This window comes from Chlamydotis macqueenii, chromosome 3 (genome assembly GCF_036417535.1).
Source record: "Chlamydotis macqueenii isolate bChlMac1 chromosome 3, bChlMac1.mat, whole genome shotgun sequence".
NCBI lineage: Eukaryota > Metazoa > Chordata > Aves > Otidiformes > Otididae > Chlamydotis > Chlamydotis macqueenii.
The window spans coordinates 69,002,666-69,017,684 of record NC_141558.1 but is presented as its reverse complement, the minus strand read 5'-3'; the positions used below and the strand labels follow the sequence as shown (position 1 = coordinate 69,017,684).

General features: G+C 37.0%; 1 protein-coding gene across 22 annotated transcripts in view; it reads right to left on the bottom strand.

Annotated features, from left to right (window-relative positions):
* Positions 1-15,019, bottom strand: part of NRXN1 (neurexin 1) — a 747,071-nt gene that overhangs the window by 99,867 nt on the left and 632,185 nt on the right. For 11 of the 22 annotated variants that reach the window (XM_086743374.1, XM_086743376.1, XM_086743379.1 and 8 more), the window contains 2 exons: positions 2,280-2,369; positions 535-854 (listed from right to left, as the gene is read on the bottom strand). In XM_086743374.1, coding sequence (XP_086599500.1) covers positions 535-854; positions 2,280-2,369 — 410 coding nt within the window. The remainder of the gene's footprint in view (positions 1-534; positions 855-2,279; positions 2,370-15,019) is intronic. The other 11 variants (XM_086743383.1, XM_086743384.1, XM_086743387.1 and 8 more) reach the window with 1 other exon arrangement.

Sequence of the window (15,019 nt, the reverse complement as noted above, 5' to 3'; positions counted from 1 at the left end):
CTTATGAGTAATTCTGCCCAGGAAGATGATAAATCGTGGGACTAGAGAACCTGCTAATTCTTTCTTTTCCAGCCTCTTCCAACTTTTTGTCTTTATATCTCCTTCCTGTTCCTTCTTAAAACTGGATCTGTTTTCTCTGTTTCATAGATAAAGTCACCACTTCACTTCATTATCTCTAATTCCAAACATCGTGCATTCCTACACTGAAAATAATCAATATAAGCCATCAAAGGAAGAAAGAATATTTAAAAATATACACCACTACGAAGATGGATGACAGGGCAATAAAACTCAGCACAAGAAAAATCTGAACTGGTAAGTTTGCCTATTTTAGAAGAACAGCAAAGTCCTTACTTTCCCTCTAAATTCTGATGAACATCAATCACATCCATGAGCCATGCATGGTACAGAACTTTTATCTATAATTTGTGCATTTTTTCAACAGGAACAATTTCATCTGCAGAGTGAACGCGATATTGGAAGCCACACTCAAAGATGGGAAAATATTTGCAAAAGGCAAGGAAGCTGACTAACCTGACCAATAGGTTCTTTTGTCGGGGCCTTTCCTCTTCTAGCAGTGCTTGTGGCCAAAGTGGTGGTTGTTTCCATGACTGATGTGGACATCTCAGACTGCATTGCTGTGGCTGTGGACTCAGTTGTCATAGAGGAAGGCACTTCACCAACAAGTCTCACATTTCCTTCTATCACGATGTTGGCATCATTTTCTGCTGCCATATTCAGAACTTTCAAGCCATTGTAGTAAAGACCAGAGAGCTGGCCTTGGAAAGGATGGCCACGTTCCTTGCCTCCAATTTTTATGGTTGCTTGGCTATTGAAGATTGTGAGCTGACGCCCTGTGAAGATAACATTATATACATGCAAAAATGTTGACTGCGAACAGTATAATCTACACGAGTGATAACAGATTTTCATGGGGTGAATAATGAGAGCAATAAACTATAAGAAAAGGATTTGACTCATAATTCATTGCTTTTTAATGAGGTGTCCATGAAATGCATAGATTTTGACAGGATTTGCATTTTTCTTAATTTACGATGTTTTAGGATTTTTTTTTTTTTTTTTTTTGCTAAAAGGCCAATCAAGTATATTTGCAAATGTGTTTAGTACTACAGAAGATACCCCTCTCCCTTTTACCTGAAAGCAGTGTTAAGTTTTTGTTGTGTGTCAAGAATGCCAGGTTTCTAATTCCTTAAGATTACTTTTTTTTCAACATTTCAAAGGTTTTTTCACACAATACAGCCTAGGGCCTATAGCTTTAAGTATGTACATGTGAGTTTATGTATGTATAGACATATGTAAATATGTCTATACACACAGAGTTTATATATACACCAACAAGTCACTAGGTCAAGTGAATTTTAAAGAATATGTTATGCAGTAATCTATCATATCTCTACGTAAGTGAATAAAATATTTACATTTAATTAAATGTTTCCTTTTTGTACTTAAATGTTTATTTTCCTCCAACATACACACTGAAAAGAAACACATGGTTCACACTGAGTATCTCAGAGGCAGATTCAAAAATAGATGTCTGATTGGCTTTCAGCAAGGCTATCAATTAAAATAAAAGATTTTAGATGTAAAAGCGGCTTCAGAAATGATACACATACCGATGGAGAAATCATGGCACATTTCCATTAAACAGAGAAATCCTCAGCAACAGTACCACTCTTAGTAAATAGAATAGTCACTTTAGCAGATTGGTTTCTGCTCACAAAAAGCATGCACACAACTTTAATTTCTGTTTTAATTAGTGTTTGTTCCAAAATCCCCTTAGAAGGTTGCAAACGTTAAAGGGACTTCATTTTGATTGGCAATTCATATTGCCCACTATTTAAGATACCTACAGTTTAAACAAATTTTTTTTCAGGACCATAATGAAGATATCATAACTACATATATTTTAGTTAATAATTTAGATGCTGGAACATGTAATATAATCTATGAATGATTTATAATTTTTGGTTAATGTTTGCTATGAGTACCTTCATAGATTGAGTTAGTGGATTATATTTAACAGTCCCTTTAACCTTAAGTTAACAGGGTAAGATTATTAAACAGCTGGTACTTCTAGAAATGTATAGAAATTATTATACAAGGTATGCAAATATTACTCTATATTTTACTTTTTTAAATATGTTTTTAATTTAGTTTTACTGAAATTTATTTTTTATGTTTATTAGTGTTACAATGAAGTACTACTTGGTTATGTTCAAATTATTTTTTTATTTGAAGTTTTAATCAATGTTTTTTACCTTTGTCGAGTAGCCATTCATCAACTACTCGACCAAGTCGATATGGAATTCGCTGTCTAGCAATCGCCAGGCGCTCGTTATCATTGTTTCCTTTAAAGTTTAAAGAGACATTTCATTGGTTAAAATCTGTAAGGTCAAAGGTTAAAAGTTAATACTTAAAGCTTGAGCTATACAGTTGCCACATGATTTTTTGAAATTTGGAATTTTAAAAAGTGCTACCTAGAACATTTCATGGCTCAGACTTTTCATTCATTCATTTATTTTATTTTAGCAAACAAAATTATTCCTATGTTAATTGAAAATTAGAAATCTGCATTTGAGCTAGGTTATTAAACTTATGTTATAGACAGACCCAGAAAACAAATTTAAACATCATCGAATGGCTTTACAAAAAAATGATCATTGACCTCACGGTTTTGTCTTTTTTTTGATGTTTCTTATTAACTAGTTAAACATGTTCAGGTGAAACAGGTTTAAGTTTTCAAAAGACATCCAACCTCTCACTCCAAGTTAGTCATTTATAGAAGAAGAAGAACACAACTCTTAATCACCATCTAAGGCACACTTACTTCTGCTGTCTAGAAATAGATCTGCTGTAACTTATTTCCTAGTCAGAAAAAAATACATTTGTATTCGCTTCATTTAAATAAATTCCAGAAATTCAAATATATGGTACAGAGCAGACCAAGGTATTCACCATTTGTACATTCTCATAGGACACATTGACAATGTCTTGAAGGAACACCAAGGCTTTGACAAAAGTGACTTGTTGAAAGGTAGCCTGCTTCTGAAATGTGGAAGTGCTTTAAAATTTCACAAGAGGCCATCTCTAGTGGAGTTTCATAAATTAAGAACTAACCAGAACTCTGCAATGCAAAACACAAACTTGTCATATTTGCAAACCATATCTATTCTCAGTCAGTGCAGAGATCTTTGACTTCTTTAAATAAAACAATGAGATAAAATAAGGCTCGTACTGTCAGAAAAATATCAGACAATGAGGAATAATTAGCAAATCACTTTAAATCTTTATTTCTAATTATAGCTTTTTGTGTTTGAATGATATGAGTGTGATCCCTCAGAAAACCATGTCTTCCACTTAAAATTCTTCTTAAGGGAATGGTATACCTAAATATTTCCTTCAATATATAAGCTTTTGATGGCAGTAGTATTTTAGACCAACAATACCTTTTTCTTCCATTGTATTGTTTCATATTAGTAAAGAACCTGAGAGATAAGAAGAGTCAGATGAGTAAAAAACAGTCATTCCTAATTCAGGTCTGAATCCAAAGTTAGTCTTACTAGCTCAAATGCGCATATTATCTTTGACTTCAAAACCCATCAACAAACCAAGTCCTATATCTGCAGCTGAAATGGAAGTACAGGATGCAGTAGCCCACATAGTGCTCAGAAATACATTTTCTTGAGCTAGAAGGATCCTACTGCTAATTATCAAACCAAAGTATTATCCTATTTCAGAAAATCAATGTTCTAGTTTGTCAGACAATTATCCCCACTGTCAGCATCACAAGCCATAACAAGCTTGCAGGGAAGAATCAGTACCACAGTCCCCAGAAATAGAAAAAGCAACAGCTTGTGTGCCAAAAACTATGGTGGTTTTATGCAGATACTCATTCTGCAGTGACATGAATTGCTACTTTCCATGTTTCATGTCTCCCTCATTCAGTTTAGCACAGACATAGTTCACTATGCCAAAAGCTGATCTATTTTCTTTTGAGAGGATGTCCTTTTCCTATTCACTTTCCAATACAGAATCATGAATGGTTTGGGTTGGAAGGGACATTTAAAGATCATGTAGTCCAACCCACCTGTCACAGGCTCAGACATCCTCCACTAGAACAGGTTGCTCAAAGCCCATTCAACCTGACTTTGAACACTTCCAGTGATCCATAATGGGGCACTGGCACAACTTCTCTGAGCAAATATGCTGTGTGAACTTCTATATGCATGTCTATATTAAAAAGTACATGGGTGTATATATATAATTTTTTTTTTCACATGTACATTTTGCTCTGTTCTCAACTTTCAAAAATATTATCTGTAAAACAATATTTTACTGAAGCTTTCCTTTTTCTGCCTTTTTAAGAAACTGAAAATTTAGAATAAAAGGCTTCAGAACACAACTTTTGTGATCTTGTAAGAATACAGAATGTCTTAACTTTTTTTTTTTCCTGTTATGATCTTTAAAATTACTGGTCTCTATCCTGGGCTCCTTCACTTACAACAAACTTCCTGTGACTACATGGAAATTTGAGAAGTACAGGAAAAACATAAGAAGTGTAATGTAATCAACATGGGAACAAAGATAAGTGGTGTGATCCTCCAGGTTTCTGTTCTGGATTTCTATCTTCTATTAAAAAAAAAATAAAATATATATATATATATATATACACACACACATAAAAGGTGGGATAGGTGGCATTCTTCTATGTCATTTATAAGAAAAGGCTAAATTTTTCAGAAGGGGTTTGCAGGCATAACAAATCTATTAACACAATGTAAAGAAATCTCATGGATGTAGATCACCATTCACTCATCAGACTCACCCTCTCTTACTTGCGGATGCCTTTCATGAACAAATGCTCCCTAGACCTCAGAAGAATCATACAGTTATGTCAAAATGAAACACTGTTCATAACTGCATATGTTGGGAAGGCATTAAACTCTATGTTGTTTATTCAATCAGTGAGTGTAAATTAGGTGCATTTAGTAGAAGGACCCTCTGCAGTCACCAGTCTGAATCTCCAATGCTATGGCATCTCTCTACTGTAATTCCATTACTAACATGGGATTTATTCTAGACAAGGTTTATTGCTGCTTCCACTTTCATTGCTTGGCAGCTGCTCCAGGACATCTCTATGGTGATTGTGGGAACTCCTCTGTGAATTAACAGCATAAATTTAGTCTTGGCCAGCTTATATATTTCTTTGAATTCTTTAATTAAAAAGTCCATGCAGTATGTACATTTTTTTGAGAATATTGCACCCTATTATAATGTGATTCTATCTATAAATTATGTTTTATACTAACTGCAGCAGTCTTGCACCACTGGGAGCAAAATACAAATGAAAAAGAAGGAAATAAAGATTTGATTTGTAAAGGTCACACGAAAAAATAATTGCTGATTACATTAGCCCATCCCTCATCAGAGGAAAAGTGCATTGTCAAATGCATCTCAATTTAACACTATTACATTAGCTTAAATTCTTCTAGTATATAATATAAATGGGAGGGCTAGGGAGAATTAGTGTGGAACTTATCCAGATTTAGTCTGAAGGAGAACACATAGGTTTAGTAATGATGAAACTCATAGACACATAGGTAACAACAACTACATTAAAAAAAAAAATTATACGTAGCATTGAAAATAATGGAAAAAAAAAACATTAAAAGCAACAAAAAACCTATTATTACATCATGAAAAACACACTTCTTTTCAATATCTGCTTCTTTCCAAACAGCTGGTTATGGTCAGACACTGAGCTACAACAAATCTGGATAGCCTCACTGAATTCAGTAAAACTACATGAATTTACTTCATCTGGTAATCTTATCCCCAGATAAGGGGGATATTGTTTTCCTCAGGAGTATGCAGTGCACATTTTTATGCTTCCTTTATTTATGCTTGTTTTTACCAATATGGTGAACCACAAGGAACTTCTTCAGTAAAAACACTTCCAAGAAGGTCAATAAATATTTTCATACTCTAATTAAACCTGTGGCTTTGAGATTTTATTTCTGTTACTTGTCTGAAAGATTAAGTGCTCTGGCAGGCATACTTTTCAACTGTAATTCATAAAATCCAACTGATATGCCTAAACTTTAATTGTAGACAGCTATGTGACTATCCAACATGTGACTTCCTGGTTATACGGCCGAGATTTTTTTGATTAAAAAAGCTAGGTAGAAATGGTTCATTCAGAATATGCTCAGTGATATTGTCTAACCTGCTGGAATTCTAGATGGCTTCATTCTTCTGCCAAATAGATAATATTTTGTCACAACACAGTGTTAAATCCATACAGGCAGAAAGACTTCAAGGGAATAACAATAATTCCAAAGAATCAAGGTAAGCAGAGAGGAGCAGCAAAGGTCAAATCTTTGAGTAGGAGCTAAACCTAGTGTCAAGACTGAGAAGAAGCAGTCCAAAAAAGCTTTAATCATACCTTTATACCTATAGGTCAGCTGGGACAAACCGACTATCTGAACTTCACTAATATGTATTTTATCCCTCCTGATTTATTTTATTGTCAGTGCTGGAGTGTAATTCTGTTTTGTTCTCTGAAATAAAGGTGTCAGTTATTGATGTGAAATAGCAGCATCCTTGAAAGAGAATAAGTAAGAAGGTTGAAAATTGAGTCTGTGAAGAACAACCTAGACTAGATAATCTTTTCTTTGAAACAAATTCTTTAACAGAATACAAATTCACCTTGTTAGTCTTGGTGATCTGCTAAGGAAATAAATAACAAAGTGATGAAACCAAGGGTTATCTCCATTTATAAACTACACCCCTCTCCCTAGTTCTGCTCATCATGATCTTGACACCGCTATTTCTGAATCATGACTCCCCTGACATCCACAAGAGGAAGGCAGAGACCCATATAATTTCTCCAGACGCAGCTAGGGTTGAAACCTGACTGAAGTATCAGCTGCAGGGCATGGCAGGAAGCCACAGCAGCTCTGTGTACAGGTGCAAACAGTTCATATAATGTCTCACACGTCCAGGCTAGGAAACAAAAGCACAATCTCAGTTATGGCGCATACTAAAGTTCATTTGAATCATCTTATTACTGTGCACACACAATTGTGCATACAAATATATATAAATGTTGGAATAAACTGGAGATGCAAAGACTAAAATTTGTACAACAGATGATTTTGCACATGCACCTTGTCTCTTCCCAGGAAAAGAGGGAGTAATATTTAAGCACTATCAATTGCAAGCACAAACTTTTATGTGATTTGCATGTAATTTTGTCATGCTGGTGTTCACCATGGCTCCATGTCTTGGCCAAATGTGGGTGCTTTCAGTATCATCATAGTCACAACATAAATTGATGTTAACAATACAATAGATTTACTTTAGTAAAGCCTTTGACACTGTCTCCCACAGCATTCTGCTAGAGAAGTTGGCAGCTCATGGCTTGGACAGGCATACTCTTCAATGGGTAAAAAAGGTGGCTGGTTGGCCGAGCCCAGAGAATTGAACTGAACAGAGTTAAATCCATTTGGCGGCCAGTCACAAGCGGTGTTCACCAGGGCTCAGTTTTGGGACCAGTCTTGCTAAATATCTCTATCTCTATCGATGATCTGGATGAGGGGATTGAGAGCTCCCTCAGTAAGTTTGCAGATGACACCAAATTGGGCAGGAGTGTTGTTCTGCTCGAGGGTAGGAAGGCTCTGCAGAGGGACCTGGACAGGCTGCATTGATGGGCTGAGGTGAACTGTATGAGGTTTAACAAGGCCAAGCACTGGGTCTTGCACTTCATTCACAACAATCCCACACAATGGTACAGGCTTGGGGAAGAGTGGCTGGAAAGCTGCCTGAGGGTGCTGGTCAACAGCCAGCTGAATGTGAGCCAGCAGTGTGCCCAGGTGGCCGAGGCAGCCAACAGCATTCTAGCTTGCATCAGGAACAGTGTGGCCAGCAGGAGTAGGGAAGTGATTGTGCCCCTGTACTCGACACTGGTGAGGCCACACCTCAAATGCAGTTTTGGGCCCCTCAAGTACAAGAAGGACATTAAATTGCTGGAGCACGTCCAGAGAACGGCAACAAAGCTGGTAAAGGGGCTGGAGCACAAGTCTTATGAGGAGTGGCTGAGGGAACTGGGACGGTTTAGTCTGGAGAAGAGGATGCTGAAGGGAGACCTTAGCGCTCTCTACAGTTACCTGAAAGGAGGTTGTAGGGAGGTGGGTGTTGGTCTCTTCTCCCAAATAACTAGGGATAGGATGAGAAGAAATGGCTTCAAGTTGCATCAGGGGAGGTTTAGATTGGATATCAGGAAAAAATTATTTTCTGAAAGAGTGGTCAAGCATTGGAACAGGCTGCCCAGGGAAATGGAGTCGTCATCCCTGGAGGTGTTCAAAAAACGCGTAGATGTGGCACTTTGGGATATGCTTTCAGTGGACATAGTGGTGTTGGGTTGACGTTGGACTTTATGATTTTAGAGGTCTTTTCCAACCATAATGATTCTATGATTCAGACCATAATGCATTTAGAGTAGCAAATATACAAGCATTCTCTAAAGCTATATTAAGATTCAAATTTAAATAGACTTCAACTGTCATTGAAGGGATTTAGTGGCTATGTCTACATTGCTTTGCCTTAAATAGCCTGCAGCACATCCCATCATCTGATCCTGCATGTTGCCTTCATAAACACCCCTGATATTATGCACAAGCATCTTCTCCTCAGCAGCCATCAGTAAGCTTGTCTTTATGCCTGCAAACACAAGATCACCTTCTCCATCACAACCCCCTGGGTTCAGGATATAGAAGCATGAGTCTGGGTTGGATGAGGCAGAGGACAAAAAGTCCAGGTCCACTCCTGTAAATCACTGTGTTTGTGGAGGACTCCAACACTGCTCCAACTTAGATTTTTTTTACTGAGTGCTTACAGACTTGGCTATCCAGTATTTGATCCAGGAATGAGAAAGTTCTGAATGGATCAGATAAAAGTGTGTTTTTCTGTTGCTAAAATATGCTGGGTCTACCTGTTACACTGTGTAGGATGACGAGCTGGGAGAGATGGAGGAGCATACAGTGGTCAGCCTTGAAGACTATTGTACGAAGAGTTACATATCCAGAAGGCTGATTTGAGACTCCTCCAGTGTTCAAAGGGAAGGTAGACATACAGTTCTAGGTTGCATATTTTTTCCCATTGAACATCTTGAACAAACCTTACCATCAGCTTGGTGAGAAGATAAAAGTGAAAAAAACCTGTAAAGTTAGAGAAAAAACCTGTAGCAAATAAATAATGAGTGCAACCTTACCTTATTCCAGAAGAGCTAACCTATAAAAAAAGAAACCACCATGAGGTATGACTTTTCCAAACTTTAAAGTGTCAAACCTGGCAAGTTCATATTAAATAATATATAATATAATATGGCCCTTTTCACCATACAGGGACTCCAAAATTCCCTATAATGAATATTAAGTATCCCAAGAGGATACTCTGCTCACAGAATGACTGACAGCAGTCTTCATAGCAGAGTGAAATATCTCCTCGGTGGCTTATAACACTTCTAAACACAAAGCAAAACTTAGGTTGCCTTACAAAATAATCTAATTATCAGATTTATTGCAAGATGTATGCGTCAATTGATTCCCATTCCACTGATGCTACAGACTGTACCAAAACATCTTCTGTTCACCTGTAAGCTCGTTTCACGCCTGCATATTAAACAAACTAAATCAGATTTTTACAACTTACTACAGGATAAAACTGAGAACTCTCATTAACCTCTCAGGGAGATCTGAACCTTCACTTCAAATCAACTACCTTCCGCCCTGTTTTGTTTTTTATTATTTTTCACTGGATTAATTAGTAATTAAATGAAGAGTGTGCTCTTCCTGACTCTCACTTCCTCACTATAATGCAATATCTGTCTCAGTTTGTGCAGTGTTGGCTTGCTTACTTTGAGAGACTGGTGTATTCAAAAGCAAGCAAGAGAAGATGAAAAGCAACAAGAAGGAGATAAGAAAACATAGGACTCGTCTGATAAATTAAAGGTCATATTTTGTTATCCGGAGTTTTAAAAAGATCCTTTGTACTGCCTGTGCAGCATTTAAGGAGCTAATATTGTACGGCTACTGCTAAAATAGGCAGGAAAATTGATAGAAATCATTAAAGAGGAAGATTAAAGTATAAAAAATGAATTGTTTTAAGTACAGTACCTTGCCCCACATCACTCCAAGGGTGACATTTTGCAGTTCTCCAAGGTAAAAGGACTCTGAACTGTTTCTAAATCATAATGTTACAGTATTTAAGGTTACATTTGCTATAGAAATTTAACCAGAAGCTGACTGTAAGCAGTTTCTTATTCAATAGGTTTTCAACAGCTGGAAAATGGAGAATATTTCAACCCTACTGCATCTAAAATTAGCTAGGTCTGAGATAGCAACTACTGAATGTGTTCTTCTGACTTTTGCCCAGGTAGCAATCTGGATGATCTTCATTTTGCGTTAGCAAAGAGCTGCTATATAGAATGTCTCTTGACAGAAATAATACATTATATAAATGAACAATGGCAAATGGAAAACACTGTGCTCAGCTCTTATTTTAAATTTCTATTGGTTTGTAACCCCATGAGTATCCAGTATGCAGGTAGAAGCCATCAATAAGAAAGGTCTTATTAACTATGTGCAAGCCTCCTAATTAAGTTTAATCACACTGCAAGTTCTGAGGATGGAATAGGACAAACTGTCAAAAGGTCATTGTTCATATCATTGCATTTTATTGTAGTCAGTGAAAGGCTTTGGGAAATTCTACATATTTTTTCCATATATTATTTCTGGACCATTTGCAACATGAAAAGTTATGTGAAAAAAATTTAAAAATCTTCTCGGGTTAAATTCTGCTTCTGGTTATCTGATTTATAAAAGAAAACAGAGTTTGTCCTTCAGTTGTGATCACCAAAGCTACTGCAATTTAACTGCTCTAGCAAAGTGTTTGGAAGCAATGCAGGGTGCAGTGAGGATAATTTCATGCTCATTACATGACCAGAGGTATAAAAAACATAAGAAATCCAAGGCAATCAGCATCAATCCTCATCAACAGCACACAAAATAACTTGACTGCAACTGCAAATATTAAAAACATTGATTTTATGTTCTTTCATGAAGGCTGAAAATACTAGATTTAATCACCACTATGGCCTAAAGTCCTGGACCATACAGGTGCTTTGCCACACTTGCTACATGTGCCAAGGCTGCATCAGCTGGTTCTCGTACGGATATGCACGATTACAGACAAGCCAAGGGAAAGAACAAAAGTGAGGTCATTCTTTGAACAAGTCTTTGCCAAGCAGAAGAAACCAAATGCACCCATACAGATAGAAAATGGCATTTAAGAGATAAAAATCTGTGTCAGCAGTGCAGCAAAAAAAAAGCAGCCCTTGGCCTAAGTAAGCTCCAGACTTTCAGTTCTGTCTAAAAGCGGCATTTCAATTTATGTATTTATGCCTTGCAGACATTTTACTATAAAAGAATAATTTATTTCAAATAGAAAGGTTTAAACTTGTACACATAGGGGTTTTTTTAACACTTTTGGCAAGACACAGAAACAGAAACTGTAAATAATAGAAACAGATGCTCACTGAGATAAAAGCAGAGGAGTGCTTTAGGACTGCAGAACCATAATGAGCAGTCCACCATACAACAGCATAATGGCCGTGGGTAGACTCCCCATGGTGATTTAGTTTTATCTGTTAAAAGGTGAAATAAACTGATCCCCTAATTATATATTTAAAAGAGCTTCACTAATATTTTTCATTTAAACTAATCTGTGATATGTAGCACGTCTCTACAACTTTTGACGCAATACAGCTCATTTTTTTTTAAATCTGCAAAGTGTTTCCAATTAGCAAACTATTTTCCTCTTATGATTATGTTTCGCCTCAATTTTTTTTTTAATAGCCTGTCTAAGAAGACTGAGAATTTCTGTGAAACATTTGATTTTGCTTTGAGATTCTGATTTTGAAGAAAATTGAAAACTGCATTGCTCAAATGCTCTGGATTTGTACGTCCAAAACTTCTATAGTTTCCTTCTTTTATGATTTCAGAAGTTCTGAAGGGAGGGAAAAGATGGTTACCTAACATATTTATCACTTTCCTGAAATCTGTGTTTCATGACTTCTCCATGTAAAATTGGGGGAAAGATCCACTGCTAAATAAAGCGCCTGTCAGGAGGGAAAGGTGTGAGAAAGCCTGTCAGTGTTGTCACCAGGCACTCCTATGGAAAGTCCATTTCAGTGCACCCTCTTCTCCAAAAGCACTTAAAAGACACACTGAACATCAACCACAGAAGCAATTCTCAAGTGCCTTGCTAAATCATGGCTTGAAAAGGCCTTTGAAGCTGCAGATCTCTTGGATGTTTTCAGATGACAGCTGACAGTGTTACTAGCAGGAACAGGGAGGTAATTGTCCCCCTGTACTCGGCACTGGTGAGGCCGCACCTCAAGTACTGTGTTCAGTTTTGGGCCCCTCACTGCAAGAAAGACATTGAGGCCCTGGAAGGCGTTCAGAGGAGGGCTACGAAGCTGGTGAGGGGTCTGGAGCACAGGCCTTATGAGGAGCGGCTGAGGGAGCTGGGATTGTTCAGTCTGGAGAAGAGGAGGCTCAGGGGAGACCTTATAGCTCTCTATAACTTCCTGAAGGGAGGTTGTAGTGAGCTAGGGGTCGGCCTTTTCTCTCGTGTAGACAGTGATAGAACTAGAGGCAATGGTTTCAAGCTGCGCCAGGGGAGATTCAGGCTGGACATTAGGAAATACTACTTCTCGGAAAGGGTAGTCAGGCACTGGAATGCACTGCCCAGGGAGGTGGTGGAGTCACTGACCATGGGGGTGTTCAAGAAACATTTGGATGTTGTGTTGAGGGATATGATTTAGCTGAGAAGTATTGGTGATGGTTGGACTGGATGATTTTTTAGGTCTTTTCCAATCTTGATAATTCTGTGATTCTGTGATTCTGTGGTGTCAGGGTAGCCTTGGGTAACTAGGAGAGAAAAGTCATTGACTCCAGGGCCAGACCTAACATATGGATCTGACCCGCATCAACTAAATCAAGATATCTCAGTTCTTTAAGCTCTTGCCCAGAACACATTTTTATGTGAAGAGCTACTCCATTTTCAAGTTAACAAGGACACATTTTAGATGGACAATGCAGAGCTGGCAGCTAACTTCAGTGTAGGTCTAACTTTATTGCCTTGATTTTCAGCTTCAATTTGAGCTGAAATACCACAATGATAAAAGAAAATAAAAATCATTACTGAACTATTTAAGTGTATATGAATTTGCAAGGAAATATGTCATCATCAATCAACTATCAATACGTTTAATTTTTCATTTTCTTTTCCAAAAATCCATTTGCTGATGCAATATTCAAAAAGTAGACTGTACTTCTACTTTCAAACACTTATGAAGTGTTAAATGGTGAAAAGAACAACTTTTGAAAGAAAACAGCTCTGCTAGCACAATTTACACATCCACTTTTTCTCAGGAAACCACTTGACCTTTTAAGAACATACTGAAACCCACTATGTTGAAGAAATTAGGTAAGGATATTATAATGTTTCCAGCTTTATGAAGTCTAGTAGCTTCTCTAACACGAAGCGCTAATGCATTATTAAATATAATGCAATACGCTATTTAAAGTATTTTTATTTTTAAATGATTGGTACTGAGAATGATAAACTATTAAATAAACATCTAATTCTAAGCAGATAATACACTAACAGCTAAAATGTGCAGATGGCTTACAAATAAAATATTAATGCATTCCGGTTTAATAAGGATATATATTAAAGATAAAATTCAGGACTCCAAGAAGGAAGGACTATATCATTCTCTCAATCCACTGCCCACCATCACCCATGAAAGCACTGCCAGAAAATTAATAGATTTGTTGGGGAAAGGAAACCACCAACAGTCCTTGCTCTTATTAATATGTGCACAGACTCGCAACTGTTTCCAAAGTAGAATGCTAGAACTTATAAACAAACTTTCATGGCTAAGGTAAATACAATGAAGATTTAAATATGTCTAACTGCCAGGATGGACTTTTACCATCAATAAAGCACAAGGCTAAAACATGGTTCCAGCAAAGACTGGAGTAACATCCCCTTTTGGTTTTACCACGGAACACCCATGGTGATCACATCCACCGAGCAACGGCAGATAAGGGAAGTGTACAAACAACAGATTATTTTTGACAGACTCTTGCAACATAGCTCATCTCTCCTGCTGAGCTGGAAAAGCTGTATGCAGGCTTACTGCATAGCATGCTCTGTAACTAAAGTCAGCTACTAGAAAAAAATACATGTAACAAACTGTGAGATATCAGATAGAATGGCTGAGCAAGCAGCTAACTAATAACCATTTTCCTAGCTACCAGGATTTATAGATGTATAAATATACAAAGCTGAGGAAGAGAAAGATAAATGATACATTAGAATTGAGAAAATATCTTCAGTCTTCTCTTTCTGTTTTTTTGCAAGCACGTTCTCAGTTTAATGCGATAAGACTGACATGTTTAAGGCATTGTACAGCTGCTGTTTAGCACAGTAGTGTTTCTGGATATAGAAATGATACATGGAAACATTCTTTTCTCTGGTGCAACTTGGTTAATTCCTAGGAAGCTATAGTTGTATCTGCATTATAAACACAATGCTACCATAGCATTATTCTTGTATTGATAATACACTCCTAGTGTAGATGTAGGCATAATCTGATCCTCATAACACAGGATATGACTATTGAACCACTTGACCCTGTATTCTCCCATAAAACTATTCTTTCGTTAATTCATAACCTGTAACGGGCTCAAATATGTTATCCTAACGTGACGATATACAGTAGCGGAAAATCTAGAGGAAAAAAAAGCAGTGAATTCCAAGGCTCACTGTTGAAATCAGGCGCTCTATTTCTTGCATGAATTTCTTAGCTCTGGTTACATCTTCCTAGAAACAGCTAAAGAACACTGTAAGCATCTAGTGTTTTCTT